This window comes from Priapulus caudatus, unplaced genomic scaffold (genome assembly GCF_000485595.1).
Source record: "Priapulus caudatus unplaced genomic scaffold, Priapulus_caudatus-5.0.1 Scaffold23, whole genome shotgun sequence".
Lineage (NCBI taxonomy): Eukaryota > Metazoa > Priapulida > Priapulimorpha > Priapulimorphida > Priapulidae > Priapulus > Priapulus caudatus.
This window is the reverse complement of record NW_014577084.1, coordinates 718,433-735,293: the sequence shown is the minus strand read 5'-3', so window position 1 is coordinate 735,293 and position 16,861 is coordinate 718,433. Positions and strand designations below refer to the sequence as shown.

At 39.1% G+C, this 16,861-nt stretch overlaps 2 protein-coding genes across 4 annotated transcripts in view; one reads left to right on the top strand and one right to left on the bottom strand.

Moving 5' to 3' along the window:
• The window catches only part of LOC106813381 (periodic tryptophan protein 1 homolog), an 11,960-nt gene extending 4,734 nt beyond the window's left edge, over positions 1-7,226 (top strand). For both annotated transcript variants that reach the window (XM_014817518.1, XM_014817523.1), the window contains exons 2-13: positions 2,053-2,111; positions 2,559-2,698; positions 2,793-2,884; positions 3,132-3,225; positions 3,532-3,639; positions 4,509-4,701; positions 5,192-5,350; positions 5,552-5,663; positions 5,858-5,948; positions 6,059-6,180; positions 6,495-6,600; positions 6,800-7,226. In XM_014817518.1, coding sequence (XP_014673004.1) covers positions 2,053-2,111; positions 2,559-2,698; positions 2,793-2,884; positions 3,132-3,225; positions 3,532-3,639; positions 4,509-4,701; positions 5,192-5,350; positions 5,552-5,663; positions 5,858-5,948; positions 6,059-6,180; positions 6,495-6,600; positions 6,800-7,032 — 1,509 coding nt within the window. In that variant the 3' untranslated portion in view covers positions 7,033-7,226. The remainder of the gene's footprint in view (positions 1-2,052; positions 2,112-2,558; positions 2,699-2,792; positions 2,885-3,131; positions 3,226-3,531; positions 3,640-4,508; positions 4,702-5,191; positions 5,351-5,551; positions 5,664-5,857; positions 5,949-6,058; positions 6,181-6,494; positions 6,601-6,799) is intronic.
• An 82-nt stretch (positions 7,227-7,308) lies between these two features.
• LOC106813364 (polypeptide N-acetylgalactosaminyltransferase 16-like) overlaps positions 7,309-16,861 on the bottom strand; it is a 63,788-nt gene continuing 54,235 nt past the window's right edge. Inside the window, exons 3-15 of one of the 2 annotated variants that reach the window (XM_014817500.1) lie at positions 14,263-14,361; positions 13,797-13,864; positions 13,381-13,446; positions 12,894-13,015; positions 12,634-12,721; positions 12,117-12,201; positions 11,808-11,911; positions 11,341-11,467; positions 11,081-11,173; positions 10,299-10,382; positions 9,820-9,946; positions 9,336-9,449; positions 7,309-8,904 (exon numbers count right to left, since the gene is read on the bottom strand). In XM_014817500.1, the coding sequence (XP_014672986.1) occupies positions 8,740-8,904; positions 9,336-9,449; positions 9,820-9,946; positions 10,299-10,382; positions 11,081-11,173; positions 11,341-11,467; positions 11,808-11,911; positions 12,117-12,201; positions 12,634-12,721; positions 12,894-13,015; positions 13,381-13,446; positions 13,797-13,864; positions 14,263-14,361 (1,342 nt within the window). In that variant the 3' untranslated portion in view covers positions 7,309-8,739. The remainder of the gene's footprint in view (positions 8,905-9,335; positions 9,450-9,819; positions 9,947-10,298; positions 10,383-11,080; positions 11,174-11,340; positions 11,468-11,807; positions 11,912-12,116; positions 12,202-12,633; positions 12,722-12,893; positions 13,016-13,380; positions 13,447-13,796; positions 13,865-14,262; positions 14,362-16,861) is intronic. The other variant, XM_014817507.1, reaches the window with a different exon arrangement.

Here is a 16,861-nt window from a genome sequence, read left to right as displayed (position 1 = left end):
AGGCGAGGTACAGTCCGGCATATTAGATAGTACCAGGGTACGTTCCGGCAGTACCCTGGGGGACATAGACCCTCTCAGCGTTAGTTAGATCTCGCGCACAACCTATACCTAAATAGTAAATAGTAATAAACTACGACGGTGTACGACACTTGTTGACATCTGACAAACTTGTTTTCTTGCAGAAGGGGAGGAATTTGGTGTAAGAGTGAAATAGAGAATAGAGGGATGAAAATTGATATTTTTCCGCAATGAATGAATGATAAGTTATGTCATTGTCATGAGTATAATAAATTCAGGTCTCTCAACCACTGGCACTGCCACTGGCACTTGGTAGATGGGTTAGTAGTAGATAAAATAATGTAACCCCACAAGAGTAGGGAGTTGCAACCCCTACTCTTGTTGGGTTACATTATTGTATCGCGGCGCTGATCGTCAACTCGGTTATGATAGATATAAACAACACATACATGTGTTGTGTATATCTATGGTTATTCAATGCAATTGTGATTGTAAACATTTTAGTTAGGTCCCTTAGTTTCATGATCGTTACAGAGCTGACAAAAGCATCAAACTTGGCACAGTTGTAGCCTATGGCAGTACTATAAATATTAGAAGGGGTGCCCAATGTAGATATTCCTTAGAAGTGTATTACAGATGATTAAATGTTCGAATTAACCGCTCCCGCCTGTACTGGCGCATTGTATACAGCTCTACAGCCTGGCTATTGCGCTATAGGCGGCATGAAAGTGTATTAACTCTCATATCTTGCTACATTTCTATAAATCTAGATACATATAAACACATGTCTTGGCTATAATCCCCGTGAATTTTGAGTTTATTGAATCACGAATAGTTTAATTAATTACCAAAAATATACGCATGGTATCGCTCATAGGCTATTATATACGCGCGGCTATGGCCTGTAGGATAGTGTACTAACTCTAATATCTCGCGAAGGATTTGAGTTAAATTTCTAAAATTCTAGATACCTATAAACACATCTCTTAGCTATGGTCTCTGTAAATTGTGAGTTTATTGAAGCACGAATAGTTTAATTAATTACCAAAAATATACGCACGGTATCGTCATAGGATAATATATACACGCGGCTATGGCCCAAAGGATAGTGTACTAACTCTAATATCTCGCGAACGATTTGAGGTACATTTTCTAAAATTTTAGATACATATAAACACATGTCTTAGCTATGGTCTCTGTGAATTTTGAGTTTGTTAAAGCACGAATAGTTTAATTAATTACCAAAAATATATGCACGGTATCACTCATAGGCTAATATATATACGCGCGGCTATGGCCCGTAGGATAGTGTACTAACTAATATCTCGCGAAGGATTTGAGTTACATTTCTAAAATTCTAGATACCTACGATTTATGGCGCGACGTATTGGCGCACGATTAGTCAATATATTAGCAAATATATGCGCGCGGAAGTGAATTACAGATGATTAAATGTTCGAACCACCCGACTCCGAACCCCTCTACTGCGCCCGCCTGTACTGTGTGTACTGGCGCATTGTACTGCTGGTACATGTATTGGCATTGTATACAGGCGGGCGCGGTAGGGGGGTTCGGAGTCGGGTGGTTCAAACATTTAATCATCTGTAATTCACTTCTAAGGAATATCTGCATTGGGCACCCCCTCTAATAATTATAGTACTGCCATAAGCTACAACTGTGCCAAGTTTGAGACTTTTGTCACTCCTGTAATGATTCGGCCCATATTTTGCACTAAGGGACCTGACTACTTGCGGGTTGCTGAGTAACCGAGTTGACGATCAGCGCCGCTAGCGGCAGGTGCGTGTATAGCCGGTATCTCATAACAATTGGACGTAATGTTTCCAGCTGCTCCACCAAGGTACCAACAACTGCTATTTGTAGCCAAATATGACAGTAAGTCATGTTTTAACAATAACAGTGACTTAAGCCATTAAGGTTAAGGCATAGGATTTTAAACAGTCTTCTCAAGAGATGGCACCCAAACGTTTTACACAAGCTGTTATGTATAGTATTTTTTTTCTTTTGCTAATGTAGGTAGCATTGTCAGAAGAAGAACTTAAAAAAATCATTGAGGAAACAAAAGACGACATCAGGTTTGTCAAAAAACCTCATCACTACATGTGTTATTTTATTAGACCAGTAGAGCATTGTAGGTAGATACTTTTGTTTCTTTGTGCACACCCAGTTAACATTTGTAGACCATTTGTTGTGTGTCTCTTAGTCTCTATGTAAAAGTAAGATAGTATATTGAAGAGCACTAGTTGGGGTGATTGTGAAGCATGACCCTATTTTATTATTATTATTCGAAACCGTGAGAAAGTTGTTAATTCAACTATAAGTTAGTATCTCTTTTACAGATATTAAATTCGAAGTCAGGAAACTGAATTTGTCCAAGGTTAATGCGTTATAATGCGTAATAATTGCTTTATAACTTCCATTTAATATTTCTGGTAGATTGGTATTGACTGTGCAATTTTAAGGAAACATATTTAATTTAAAATGTACCATGTACTGTTCAGAAATCAAAATAATTTCAATAGGGACATCGATGAAGTTGTTGAAGATGATGCAGATGGAAAACCAAGTACTGTGGAAATAGGAAAAGATGAAGCCACTGATGACATGCAAGCTATTGAAGATGAAATGGCAAAATACCATCTGGAAACCTATGACGAAGAAGGTGTGGTTGTCGTTACCAGAGCAGCTCGCAAAACTATAATATGATATTATATCTAAACCACATGAGTTGACATTTTCTGTTTTTTTCCCCACAGATTTCCAAGATAATCCACTGTCAGGAATTGGAAGCCTCACATACTATGCTAGTAACAATGAAGACCCATACATCACCTTGCGAGATGACAAGGTAAAATTGTTTCGTGCACACGTTCGTGTGTAGAACATATTGTTGAGTTTAATATAGACCTATCATGCTAGCAGTGCTATTCACTATAGCATTCACCATTATTGTTAGTTAAGCTACAGTATATTTATGCTACGTAACATATACATTTTTCCAATTCGGTATCAATGACAGGTTTTATTAAAAATGTCTGTTCCGATGAATACTGGTGCAGAATAGTTTAGTAGAAAAGATCTTTGATTGTTCGCAGGATGAGGATGACGAAAATCTAGTAATCAAGCCAACAGACAACTTGATACTCGCAGGGCATGTAGAAAGAGATTGTAGCAACTTGGATGTTTATGGTAAGCTTGTGAATAGCTGTATAAAACAGATGAGATAGTAATCAAAACATTTTATATTTGAATAAGTGCATCATATTTTTGCAAGTGTACTATTGATTTAACATTTTTGTTTGTTATAGCATTTGTTAATTTAACATAACAAGCATATCTGACTGTGGAGAACTTGTGACATTCTCCTGGACCTTAAAAACATGTTTTCATTACATAAATAAATGTGTAGTTCCATCAACATCTCTTGGTTAATTTACATACACTTTATTAAATTTGTTAGTACTTATATGTGTTTTACACTTTCTATGATTTCAGTCTATAATGAGGAAGAAAAACAGCTATTTATTCATCATGACATCTTGCTTCCTGCCTTTCCATTATGTGTGGAGTGGATAGATTTTGATCCATCAGACAACTCTTCGGGTAAGTTTGTGTAATTACATAAATATATTAAAATTCTTTCAATGATATCAGCAGAACATTATTTTTTCTTTTTATGTCAGTCGATTGATGTTGATGCTATTATTATGCTTGTTAAAAATACAGTAAGTACTTTTTATTTAAATTTGTTATTAATCTGTAAAATATTTATATTTATATTTACACATTTATCTAACAAATACCTCAACTGTTACGAATGAGAGTCTTTAACACTGCTGCATTTCTGCTGATTTATTTAGGTCACCCAGTATTTGCATTGGGTGAGGTATTCTGTCTAAAAACAATCTTGTATGTTTGTTCTCTCATGTGGTGAGGAGAGGTGCTGCTTTAAGCCTGGCGCACATTGCCGAACATTTTTCTGAACAAATGTTCGTCCGAACAAATGTTTTTGTCTGGCAATGTGCGGGTGGACAATTGCTGAGCGCACATTGCCAAATATTTTGCAGCGAACAATCTCGTGGGGCCGTCTAGTAGCTGTGTTGTAAAGAGTCACGTGATCGGCGCATGATTGGGCACAAAAATCATGTGACCACATATCGTGCTGCTATTGGTTACTACTTTACAAATGTTCCTAGAATTGTTCGACATTCAGCGCACATTGACGAACATTTCCGATCTTCAGAAACATTGTTCGGAACAAATGTTCGGCGACTTTTTTCCCCGCACATTGCCGAACATTTCATGGAACATTGCTACGATAATGTTTTTGAGCAAAATGTTCGGCAATGTGCGCCGGGCTTACGTTTCCTGGACCAAGCTAAAGAAGTAGCTTTTCCAGGTTCCACTAACACTGTTTCACTGTTGGTACTGGGCAACACAAATGTAGAATGATGATGTCGTCATCTTTGCAGGAAACTTTGCAGCAGTTGGTTCACTGTCGCCTCATATTGATGTGTGGGACCTTGATGTCATCGACTGTATAGAACCAGCATATCAGCTAGGCAAAGTAACAAAGAAGACGAAGAAGGCAAGGAAGAGCAAGAACACAGCCTTAGATGCTCATGAGGATGCAGTGCTAGACCTTTCATGGAACAAGCAGGCTCGGTACTATTGTGTGATTCGCTTTTTATATATAGGCTTCAATACATAGCCAACAATTAAAAATCTCTATGGGATTTTTTGCTTGCAGTGTCGTCTTATCATGTAGGTTGGTATTAGTTTTTTCAGTATGAAGTCTGATTTAGAATGCTCGGCGGAATAACAAAACCAAACAAGTTTATGATGCTGAATCGAATACCCATGGCCTTATAAGAAAACCTCATTTTGATTTGGTAAAATTATTGATCATGTCAAGTGAGATTAAAATTTTTGACAGGTGGTAAAGTTCAAATTTCAAGATAAATCGTGAATATTTGGTTAAAATCTGGTGGTATTCATTGTGCCATAGTGACAGGTCCAAACTGTGTGTGTCATTTCACAGGTATATATTAAGGTGAAAATATAAATTCTCTCCATAGTACCACCCTTCAGTTGGCTCTACTGCAATTAATCTTCAATTTTAAATGTTAAATTAAATACAAGGTTGTCATTTTAGGCACATCTTGGCAAGTGGAAGTGCTGACTTCACTGTTGGTCTGTGGGATTTAAATTCAGGGAAGATGGCGATGCACATAACAGAGCCCCAGGAGAAGGTGCAGTCGCTAGTGTGGCATCCGTTTGAGAGTCAGTCATTACTGACTGGATGCTGTGATCAGTGAGTTGTAACCTTAGTTACATGAGTTAAAACCCACTTAAAGAATACACATCGATTATCGTATATCAATCGTGGTAAACCACATTCGTAACACTTTATTTTCATAATTACAAACGTATTTCCAGGTTTAATTGGTTGTAGATGCAAGCAATGCAAAGAAAGTGGTAACTTCAAGAGTTTGAGAGATTGCATTTCTTTCAGTAAAGCGATGCTATTTGATTGTCGAGATCCATCAAACAACCACAAAGCCTGGCAGTTTGACGGAGAGGTGGAGAGAGTAATATGGAACCACTTTGAGCCATTCTATTTCTTGGTGTGTTGATGTACTTATGTGATAAACCTCTGTGACTTTCAATGCTTTGCATCATCAGCTGCTTCTTTATTCAAGTGCTTACACTTGCATGTATCTTTCAAACAGTCTACAAAATCCCACAAACCTGTGAAGTGAGAAAGCTAAATGTGACAGAAGTAGATTAATTTATCATGCTTTGATATTAAATTTTACAGGCTTCAACAGAGACTGGCTTTGTCTACTATGTAGATGTGAGGCAGACTGGCACAGTATTCACTCTACGAGCACATACAAAAGCCGTAACAGGTGAGTTTTCTGGAATTTTTATCGATAGTCATGATTATGCTTTCACTGAAGAATGGTCAGCTTGTTATTTTGGTGACTAATTTTTGCTGTATGATGTTGCGGTTTTCCAGGCTTAAGCTTGAGTAACCACATAGCAGGATGCCTGACCACAGTTTCAGCAGATAGGACCTGCAAAATTTGGGACCTCAAAGACAACAAGCCTGAGTGTGTGTTGGAGAGGGACCTGCACTTAGTAAGTGGGCATCAGCACTGTGGTCCTGCTAGCAAAATCACTATTTGATTGCCACATTTGATCAAGTTAGAGAATTAAGCTGGCCACCTGTGTACACCAGGTGTGTGATAGATGCATACGTTCTATAATGTTAATTTCCTGTAGCCCGCTCTATGTCAACCCATTTTCTGTATGTTAATGTGAGTCTGATAGTTTGGAAAAGCAGGGCTGTCTACAAGACTAGAGTTTACGTATCAGGATGAGTACTCAATCTATCAAGTATGTAGATGTAAGAGTATGTTCATGATGTACTATGTAGAATTGTTATGTTGCAGGGTCACTTGCAGTGTTGTACCCCATGCCCAGATGCTCCTTATATAGTGGCTATTGGTGGAGAACAGTCATCGGTAAAGGTCTGGGACATAAAAGATAATGCCACAGGTGAAATGATAAGTTTAATATTTAATATTATTAGAAATTCATAGTTTATAGTGAGTGTTGGCAAGCCAATGTGTTAGGGTGGTTTGTCTGCTTAATTGCATAAGAATATGAATCTTGTTATTAAAATTAAAGTCACCAGTGAAAGTTAAAATCCTGGACATTCAAGAAGAAATGCTATGTTTATCGATGTCCGTTTCAGTACGTAACCACTTCAGTGACAGACAGATACAGATCCCTAAACACTTGGAGATTGAGTGCCCCCAACCAGAGACCAGCTCAGATGTTGCAGAGACAACCAATACAACAGATGCTATGGAAACGTTAAGTATTGAACCAACAACTTCATCATCAACATCGTATGTGGGCTCAAAAATGGAAAAAAAGAAAAAGAAGAATAAGTCAAAGAAGTCTCCTTTAGTGAAAAAGCACTGATCATTAAACTAGATGATGTTAATAAACTACTATTTGGTCAGGCACTCCTTTATAATATTTTCAACAACAAAGACCAAATATCAAATAATTTGCCATGTGAAAGTCACTAAGTTTCAATATTACATGCCATACTATTAATAATGTATAAAGTTGGTGATTAGTAAATATTGAATTGGTTGTTTTTAGAAAATGAATGGTTTTTGTTTGAAATGTGAACATTGACAAAGAGGTGATTCCAGGTATCATAGAACAACACAAAACCAAATTTAAAGTAGATTAGGTATAGCAATAATAATGTTCGGTTTCTATTGTCACAAGTCATCCTATTAGCACACAGTATTTATTTACAACAATGCATTTCAGGAACACTCATTTATACAGCTACAAATATATACAGCAGAAAAAACGCACCTTTTCTATACAACTGCACATATTTACAGATGGTCAGTTGAATACCATGCAATAATTTAACCAATATATAACACATTATACATTTATGATGTATAATTGTTGAGACTATTTCACTATAAGACTGAAAAGCCCATTATCTGAGAATTATTAGAATGATCACTTCGTATTCATTGGTAAATTTATCTAACAATTATCTAAGCATACTTTCTATGAAATGTTGCAGTTATTGCCATGATAGGCTAGTGTGATTTTATTCATGTTTTGTGGTGAATACGCTGGTAAAATGTTTGGAAAATTCAGGACTTATTGGTGGTAAGAATCACATAGATCGGTGGTCAATTCGTAAAGGCACAATTATCATTGATAAAGCTACTGTGGCTACCTCTGTATCATCACTATGCTAAATAATCAAACTATGATATGGTTTCAGTTTAAATCTATCTACTGCTAGTCTTTCATGGATTTTAATGTAAGTAGCTAGTCGTAAATTTCAATCTGCAGAAAACGTGGTTGTTCCACATAACGTGGTCACTCAACACGAGTTGACACATGTTGTAAAAATCACCTGAAGAGGGCGCAAAAGTCATTCATTCACTGTTTCACTGTTAGATTTCAGCTAAACAGTCGTACAACGGTACAAGCAAATGTGTAGATGACTACTATCTATATAACATTCAAGACATTGACAAAGCTACCAAAACCTTTATCCTGGCACATAAAAAAATATATGTATGTTTATATTCTAAGAGTATTGGCTTTAGTAAGTGATGTGTCCATAAAAATTCTTTTTGTAAAGTGAACGCGAGTACCCTCACATTTACACATAAATGTCTTTGATATGTTCAGAAAGTGAAATCAGCAACTCATCAAATAACAAATTAAAATCATTACCATTAAATCTCCAATTACACTTAGATATGATCCCATATGGTTATGAACTAGGAATGAATAATACTGAAAAAACGTATTACTGCATTGTAACTCTGTGTGTATCACACGGATATCTATATAAAGTAATGATGAGAAATATTTTTAATTACCACAATGTATTTGAATTATCCAGCCAGTCTGTGGATCTATATATTTGTTTGTCTGGATTTGGGGCCATTGTTCGTCTTTCCCTTGCCGTAAGCTCACCCTTCCCCCACCGTCATCGGGCTTCTATCATTACACACTCGTTTCTAGTCTGTCTTTTCTTCACCAGCCGTTTGCTTCTGATTCCGTCAGCATGACCTTCTCATATTTCTGTATTATGTCTTTTCACCCGGTGACTCCTGTGTTTTCTTGACTTTACCTTCACACTACGTGTTGAGTTTGTAGTTCTAATGTGAAGTCCCACAGCTGTGTGTAAGTACCCGGTGAGCAGTCTAACACGGCAAGTCCCATGGTGGCTGAATTTAGACTGTCCATACACTTCTTGGATTTGGCATGGATAATTGCTCTACCTTTTCTGTGCCAGTGCTGAAACATAGAAATGTTCAGTTGCCTTCTGTTACTGCTGTGAGCCAATTTATTATTATTATTATTATTATTATTATTATTATTTGTAATGACTACAGTTTTCATTGAGAACTGTATGGAGAATCTGCTGATTACAATTGTGTGAAAAACTACTAAAATACTACAATTTTAAAATACTACAATGAGGATAGGAATAGGATTTTACATAAACATACACAAAATACAATACTTATACTCAAAACATAAATGCTACATAGTAATAAAAAAACGCCAAATCACCAGCAATCCTAATTGACCATTTCTTAACCGACAACAATACCAAATGCAGAATCTACCATGAGTTAGAAACATCACAGATTCATAGTCAACTAGTTGACAGATTGTAATAATATTCTGAAGTATTAGAGTCTCAGAGGATGCAGATATGATACCTGTTGCTGATCTTCCTTGCTGCAGTGATCCACTATAACATGTTGCTTGTCGCTGACAGCCAAGCATAGGCTACTGTAGGTAATGAGAAATCCTCGCTTGTTGTATGTCCATTCCTTGAACGCAAGCCAAGTATGTGAATGCAACTTGAACTTTGAGCTTGATGATTTGCATCAAGTTTAGTTCCAAAGTGAACGAATATATTGTTTAAAACTTTTAAATTTTATTCTATACAATAGCGAGCATTGGTTAATTTTTGCCTTGTGACAATCATGATGGTTTTTCAACATTAATTTTTCAATTAGGTGATCAGAAAATTTGCTGTAGGTAGTGACAGTATTCTCATGATCCTTTCTTGCTAGAATGTACGAAGAAAACCTTACAAAATACCGTTTTATCGTAGTCGCATGTAAACGTACAGCTGATGTACAGCGTAATTATAATGTAGACCTTGCGGGAAACTTTTGTTAAAAAAAAGACCCCTACTTGCGAGTCTCGTGGGGAGAGGCACTCCGAAACGACAGGTCGCTCCCCCGGCTGCTTCTTATGGGCGTCTAAGCAGAGCTCTCCCTGTTTTATCTGGCCTGAGGCCAGCTCGTCCACACTGGGTAGCCTAAACGAAACGGACAGGTGGCACGGAGCCTAATTAGCTAGGTAAGGTACAGTGCATGCTGGTATATATATATATATATATATATATATATATATATATATATATATATATATCGGGACAGCACAGTTTCTGGCATCTAAATAAAATTTTGTCTAGATTCATGATGACAGCTGCATACAGCGTATTTAAACGTATGAAGGACGTAGCATCACTGATCAATGAACTGTACATATTTGTGTTCTGGGCAGATCGTCACCAGCCATAAATGCTTATAATACACGTGATGGCATACATAGTGATTCTCAGTTATGTTCAATATGACATTATCTGCTGTATATCCATCAGTACTTACTCTAGCTCTGGGTAGATATTTTCTATGTACCATCGAAATGACTGGCACTTAAGGCTTTCTCTCAACGCCTGCCTCTCAGCGATACTGGAACGACAGACCGTTTGGTGTGGTTGATTTCAATGTATTGAAATTCGACAGTTGCCATGTGCTGTGCTTTGATAACGTATAATTCATTATGTAGTATGTACACTGCATGTCAAAGAGTTTTAAATCTGAATCTGATAAAGTAGGGAGCATAGTCGTCATATAACAATATTAGTTAGGGTACAATAGAGTATTTTTTTATATAATCAAGATAATGTAACTGAGATGTTTATTGTGTTTAAGAGAGCAAAATGGGAAGATATCTCGAGCACACCACACTGAATTAAAATGGTAATGCTGGAATACCAGGAATGAATGGAACGCGCAAGGTTGGGTAACGGCGCTACTGTGCGTAATATTCCTAGGCATGATGGATTTAAAAAAAGTTTACATTCACAGCATCAGGTACAATGCATTTGTGACGTGAGCCGAAATCATAATGAATTCCTATCCACATAGATGATAGGGTGCAAGTGCAGGTTAGAAGAGATATTTAGAGTTTTGACAAACATCTGACCCAACAATTATTACATTGCACCGTGTATGCTAGAACAACGGTACCATATTATAGATTTGTGGGATGTCGCGTGTTATCGCGTGTTATCGCGATCTCGCGTGTTATAGTTATCTGCTTGGCTGATTTGATGAAGGCATCTCAGTTCGTGATCACAAAGGCACGCTGTCATAGTGTGTCTCACCTGCCGAATGATGTGGTCTTAGCACCTGGTCTGGCAGCATAATAATACCGCTTGAATTCATCCATCCACACTTCCGCTATCCTACGAGAATTCCTGCACAAGTAATAATCAAAAGTTAGCGATCAGTCCCAACCACATTAAAAAAAGTAAATGTCACTAACTTCCATAGATTACATCGGCTAGTTGTAAAATAAAATGCGGTCTAGTTATTAGTTAACGTAATCACCATCTGTTGTCAGTTCCCTATAAGGTATACCCACCTTATATATGTGGCTGCATTGCCATCTGGAAAAGTATAGGGGTGAAATTTCCTAAATACGTGCCCCACGCGACTGCAGGGCGTTATCTCTAAACTTCCACCACACATCCATGTTTTGAATGAGATCTCTGAAACATGCCAAAGGTTGCAATACCATTATTACCAAGCACTCGTAATATATGCATAGTTACTGGCAGGAGAAATAATCACAGGATTTCTCAGCAGGTAACTGTTATACCTGATGTTGAATGACGTTATTTGCTTATACAAATGGAAAAACGGTGACACCTTCTTGTACCATGCCAATGTAGTTAGAGCTTCACGTTAGCCCTGAGATTTATTGGCATGTGTCATTCTAACAAATCAATGTATAGTCTTCTTCGAATGATGGCAGTGTGTGCATTGTATAATTTATGCTGAGGTTATGTTTGCCTTCGTATGAAATAGATTTAAAGAACAGGAAATTACCAAAGTTTTCTCCTCCCCAGATATCAAGCATCTGATCGTATTTTCCAAGCTGTACCCACCATGTTTTGTTGACCACAAATAGGCCTCCAGATATCACAGGTGTCCTGTAATACAGAATGGAACAATAGCAATATTGAGTATAAGTATATACTTGGACTATTTATTTCTCTTCCCAGTATAGAGATTGTGGCGAAGTGTAATCACCTAATGTTAACACTATTAAACAGCGTAAACAACTACAACCGCCAATATGTAAGTAGGCATTCGACGGTTGGTGGCTGGCATGTAGACACTATAGTCGCCACTCACTTGATAGCATCAATGGGTGTTTTCATCTTGCCTCTTGCGTCTTTAGGAATTGGTTCCCACTTGAAATGCAGACTCCAGTCAAAGCCTAATTAGGAATGAAACGTAATCATTATATTATATTTATGACCTGTTAAGACGTGCCGCAGTGAATCCACGAAAAGAAGTATGACCTTCATTCACACAATTTCAACGATTATCCGAAGTAAATCCCCGTACTTTCAACACACGAAAGTGTCACATGATTCCCGAATTCTTCCCAAAGAAATGTGATAAATTCAGGAGTGACATAATATTAATATCTGTATAGATAATGCACGCATCTATATTATGTCACTTCTGATAACACGACGGTAGTAGGATATGTCTTCGCCCAATTCGCAGACAGATATAGGCGATAATACCATGGCGATACAGTGATCAATTTTTCTTCAGCCTTTCCCGATTCCTGCGCCGAGAAAACACAATGTATGGAGCCATGCCATTCAGCATGTAAAAATATGCAAATGAAAGATCTTACCTCCCCTAAGTTCCGCAGAAGAAGAGAAGTACTGGAATGTGTCATCGCTAATCACATCTATCACGGGACTGACCACGGCAGAGGGATTCTATAGAGGCATACAGAGATGCATAAGAGCGCTAGCTGCAAGCTAGACGTTTCGTAATGGTAGCAGCAGCAGCAGTTGCGCCGACAGCAAATACGATGTAGTGACAGCAGCAGCAGAAGCGACAACAGAAATGGAAATTTAGCGGAAATTACTGTGTATTTTGACAGTGTACCTCTTTCACCCTCTGTAGAAGGGGTTGAAGCCAGTCGATGTTAGCTTCACAATGGCTGTCGAGAAAAGTCAGTATCTCGCCTTTGGCCAGGTCTGCTCCTCTTACACGCGATCTCACAAGACCTGCAAAATGATTGGCAAACATTGCAACGCTGCACTAGGCTCAAATGCACGTCACATAGGCTCTATTTTTGCGTGTGCGCCTGTGTACGTGCGTGCGTGCCCGTGTACGTGCGCTCGTGCCTGTGTATACGTGCGTGCCTGTGTACGTACCTGCGTGCCTATGTACGTGCGTTCGTGCCTATGTACGTGCGTTCGTGCCTATGTACGTGCGTGCGTGCCTATGTACGTGCGTTCGTGCCTATGTACGTGCGGGCGTGCCTATGTACGTAAGTGCGTGTGCGCGCCTGTGTATTATGTATCTATATGTATATAGGAGTGCAATTGAATATTTTATTGAGTCGGTAAAGATAAACGTATGTCATTACCTTCTCGCCTTTGATTTCTGAGCAGCTTGACTTTTGGGATAGATGTTAACAATTGTCCGTCGGCTGCTGTTAACGATATAAACCACAGTGAAGCAGTTTTCTACTGCCGTAGAAGCATGATTATGCAAACCTACATGTGCGATTACATACAAAACCATCGTATAAGTATCAATTTAATTATTTCAAGCAACTAATTAACGAAACAATGAGCTACGAGAATTGGCGGTACGTGGATCATACATCATAGTACTATTTAACATTCCCTCTCTCATCTAATCCCACTTAAACGGATTTTAAAATACATTCTAGCACAAACTCTTGAAATTATCTTCAGTGAAAGCATTTTTTTAAATAATACTATAGCGTAATTTGTAAGACCCTCTCCGCGTTGTTCTAAACCGGCATGGGTTACTTACGATCGTTACTGTAGTCGTCCACCAGGATCACCTCCTTGACCAACTCAACAGGACTTCTGTTTAAGACGCTGCAACAAGCATGCGGGGTAAAAACTTCAACATGCTTCTCAGATTTCCCTGTTTCATTGGCTGTGTAGCTAAAGCAATACACTGCTTCTCCCACGACGCACATGTGCGACTCTAGATAGCCTATGAATTCAAAGCCGATTTTTGCGCGAGTAACAACAAAAACCCAATGCATGCCACTTTCCGGTTGCATCATCTATTATGAATCACTCGGGGCATAAACCTATATCGTAGAAATGCTACTATGACGAAGATGCAGTATTGTAAGCGAACCGGTCTATGTTGTGCGTAAAGGCATCAGACCCTCTTGTCGTAACAAGTAGGATATAGAAATTATACTTTCGTTTTTAAAAAAAAGTACGCTTATTTTAACGTCGATGAGAAGGAGCGAAGGCGTTACCTGATCACAGTTCTGAGTAGCGTTGATCTAGCTTCGTTGTGGAAAGTGATTATGACGGAGGTGGCAGGAAGATCTTCATCATAAAGCGCTGCTTTACATCTGAAAACATGAAAATAATAAATATATCTTGTGACTAAACTGCGGTTGTGTATTGTACAACTGTACTAAAACAGAGATGCGTAAATAAGATGAAATGTGGAATACGCAATCAGGCGGACGCATGCAGTCCTGAAAATTGTGTAACAGGAGAGTCAAAGAAAGAGGGAGAATAGAAGATTATGGTGGAGTGAAATATTAAAATTATTGAATAGTATAGTTTTAGGATTGAAAATATATGGAAATAATGATAAGAAGAAAGATCTAGAGGGAAGAAGCTAAAAAAGCAATGCAGCGCAAACTGATTTATATATATAGTCGCAGTAAAGGAACAGTTTGCTATAAAGGAATCGTAAATATAATAGGTATAATAGGTAGGTGTAGGTATAGGTAGTAGGCCTATGGAGCTATATCATAATACGCTGCTCGGGCAGTCCTCGACCAGCCACATTACGTCGCACGTGGCCATTATTCCCTATTCTTTTATACACTGAAGTCTCCCATTTCTATAACACCTGAAAATCTCCCATTGAAATTCATCAAGTGAACTCTGCCAAGCACAGCTGCCGTCCACGCCCCCCCCCCCCCCTATATTCTGTTGCGCAGCACTGTAATAAAAAATAAAAAACGCTCTTAATTTTACTCTCGCCATGAGGGGACGCAACATGAATAAACATGACTGTATTATTGCATAAGGGAACATCTATAAAATGTGGCTCGACGTTATATATATATATATATGTATAATGTATAATGTATAATAACCTGTACATTTATTTATTTATTTATTTATTTATTTGCTATTTATGATAACCCTATAATACTAATCGTTATATGATCTCCACATCACCGGCGGAACTGCTGCCTGCCTGTGTGGCCCGCTGCATGTACATCTTACTTGAGGTTAATGATGAGCACTGGGTACCGATCACAAGGCTTGGCGTAGTATTTTCTTGGGTTACGAAGCGGGCACATTACCGCGCCACGTTACAATGAAGGGTCCGGCCCTACTTAATGGGTCTGTGAACGGTGCTGACGGCGCCAGTGCCCCGATGAGGGAATGTAGCCAGGTCGGGCAACAGCGAACACCTGCGCCAAGTGGCCGTTCACGTAAGCAAATGTTATTGAATGGTGTATTATTAAGAGCGGCCGCTGCGCGTACCTCGTTATTAAATATGCGCCACCTCGGTGTTACCGTCTGCAATGAACTCAATGAGAGCATTCACTCCCAGGTAGCACGCACGCACGCACACACGCACGCACGCACACACGCACGCACGCACACACGCACGCACGCACACACGCACGCACGCGCGCGCGCGGGGGGGGGAGAGAGTTTCATTTGCAAATGATACGTACGTATGCAACGCGTGATACATTCATTACGTGTGCAATGTCTAGAAAGTGAGATTGCAAATCGTGCGCTTAGCTGTGCGTGGATTGATGCCTGCCCCAGCAACGAAATCACCGCTGGTTAGCAAGCGCTCCTCATTCGCCGTCACAGATAATCCGTTTGATGGAAGCTAAATAGACTGCTACTCGCCTAATGCGTTGAACAGCCCGCTCGGTTTTTCCGCGTGAGTCTCCCCCGCATCGTCTATGCACACGCCGAGCCGACGTAAGCTGCTCTCACAAGAAGTGCCCGTGGTTGTCGCTAACGGGCGTGGTACAAGTCACTCACTGTAATCTTCGCGTGTTTAATTCTGTCCTGATCCCCTTACCAGGGTTTACTCTTAGGCCCCGATTACGACGGGCAGATACAGCGATACGCCCGTGGGTTACTTTAGCATCGGTTTCAATGCCTGGGGTTCGCGACCATTCACTTGCGGTAGACACTTGCGATGTATACCTTCTCGCATTGGAGGAGGAAAAGCAATCGTCTCCTACACTCACAGTAAGAGCTCCATAACTTGCAGTTATAGCGTTATTTGTCGTCAGCACAAGATGGAATGTATGTAACCATGAGTTCGGAAATGTTCAGGTTTTTATAAGTAGGCTAGTGTTGAGCGAATCGACTCCTTCATTCATAGGAAGGATATAGCTATTAAACAAGGTGTGATAGGTAGCCGATCTACCTCGATGTTTATAACGCCTCATCAATCGTACGTAATACGCATTTTGGATGGCAGTCGAACGAGTAGAGCACATATTAGTTTCAAGCCACACACTTACATGTATTGTATTATTGTACGGGGGCTTGCTCGTGTCGATGAAGAATGCCCGGCCTTTATTATATAATCAATCTAGCAAGATAGCGATTCAGTTGATACCGACAGACAATTTTACCGTATATAACCAAGCGCACGCGCCAATATTAAATTGTCTGTTGCTTTCGACTGAACTAGCTATCTTGCTAGATTGATTATAAATGCCGGGCATCCTACATCGACGCGAGCAAGTCACCGTACAATAATACAATTATACCAGGAGTAAATTTAAACTACATGTATTTGTTTTTACTCTCTCTCTCTCTCTCTCTCTCTCTCTCTCGCTCGCTCTCTGC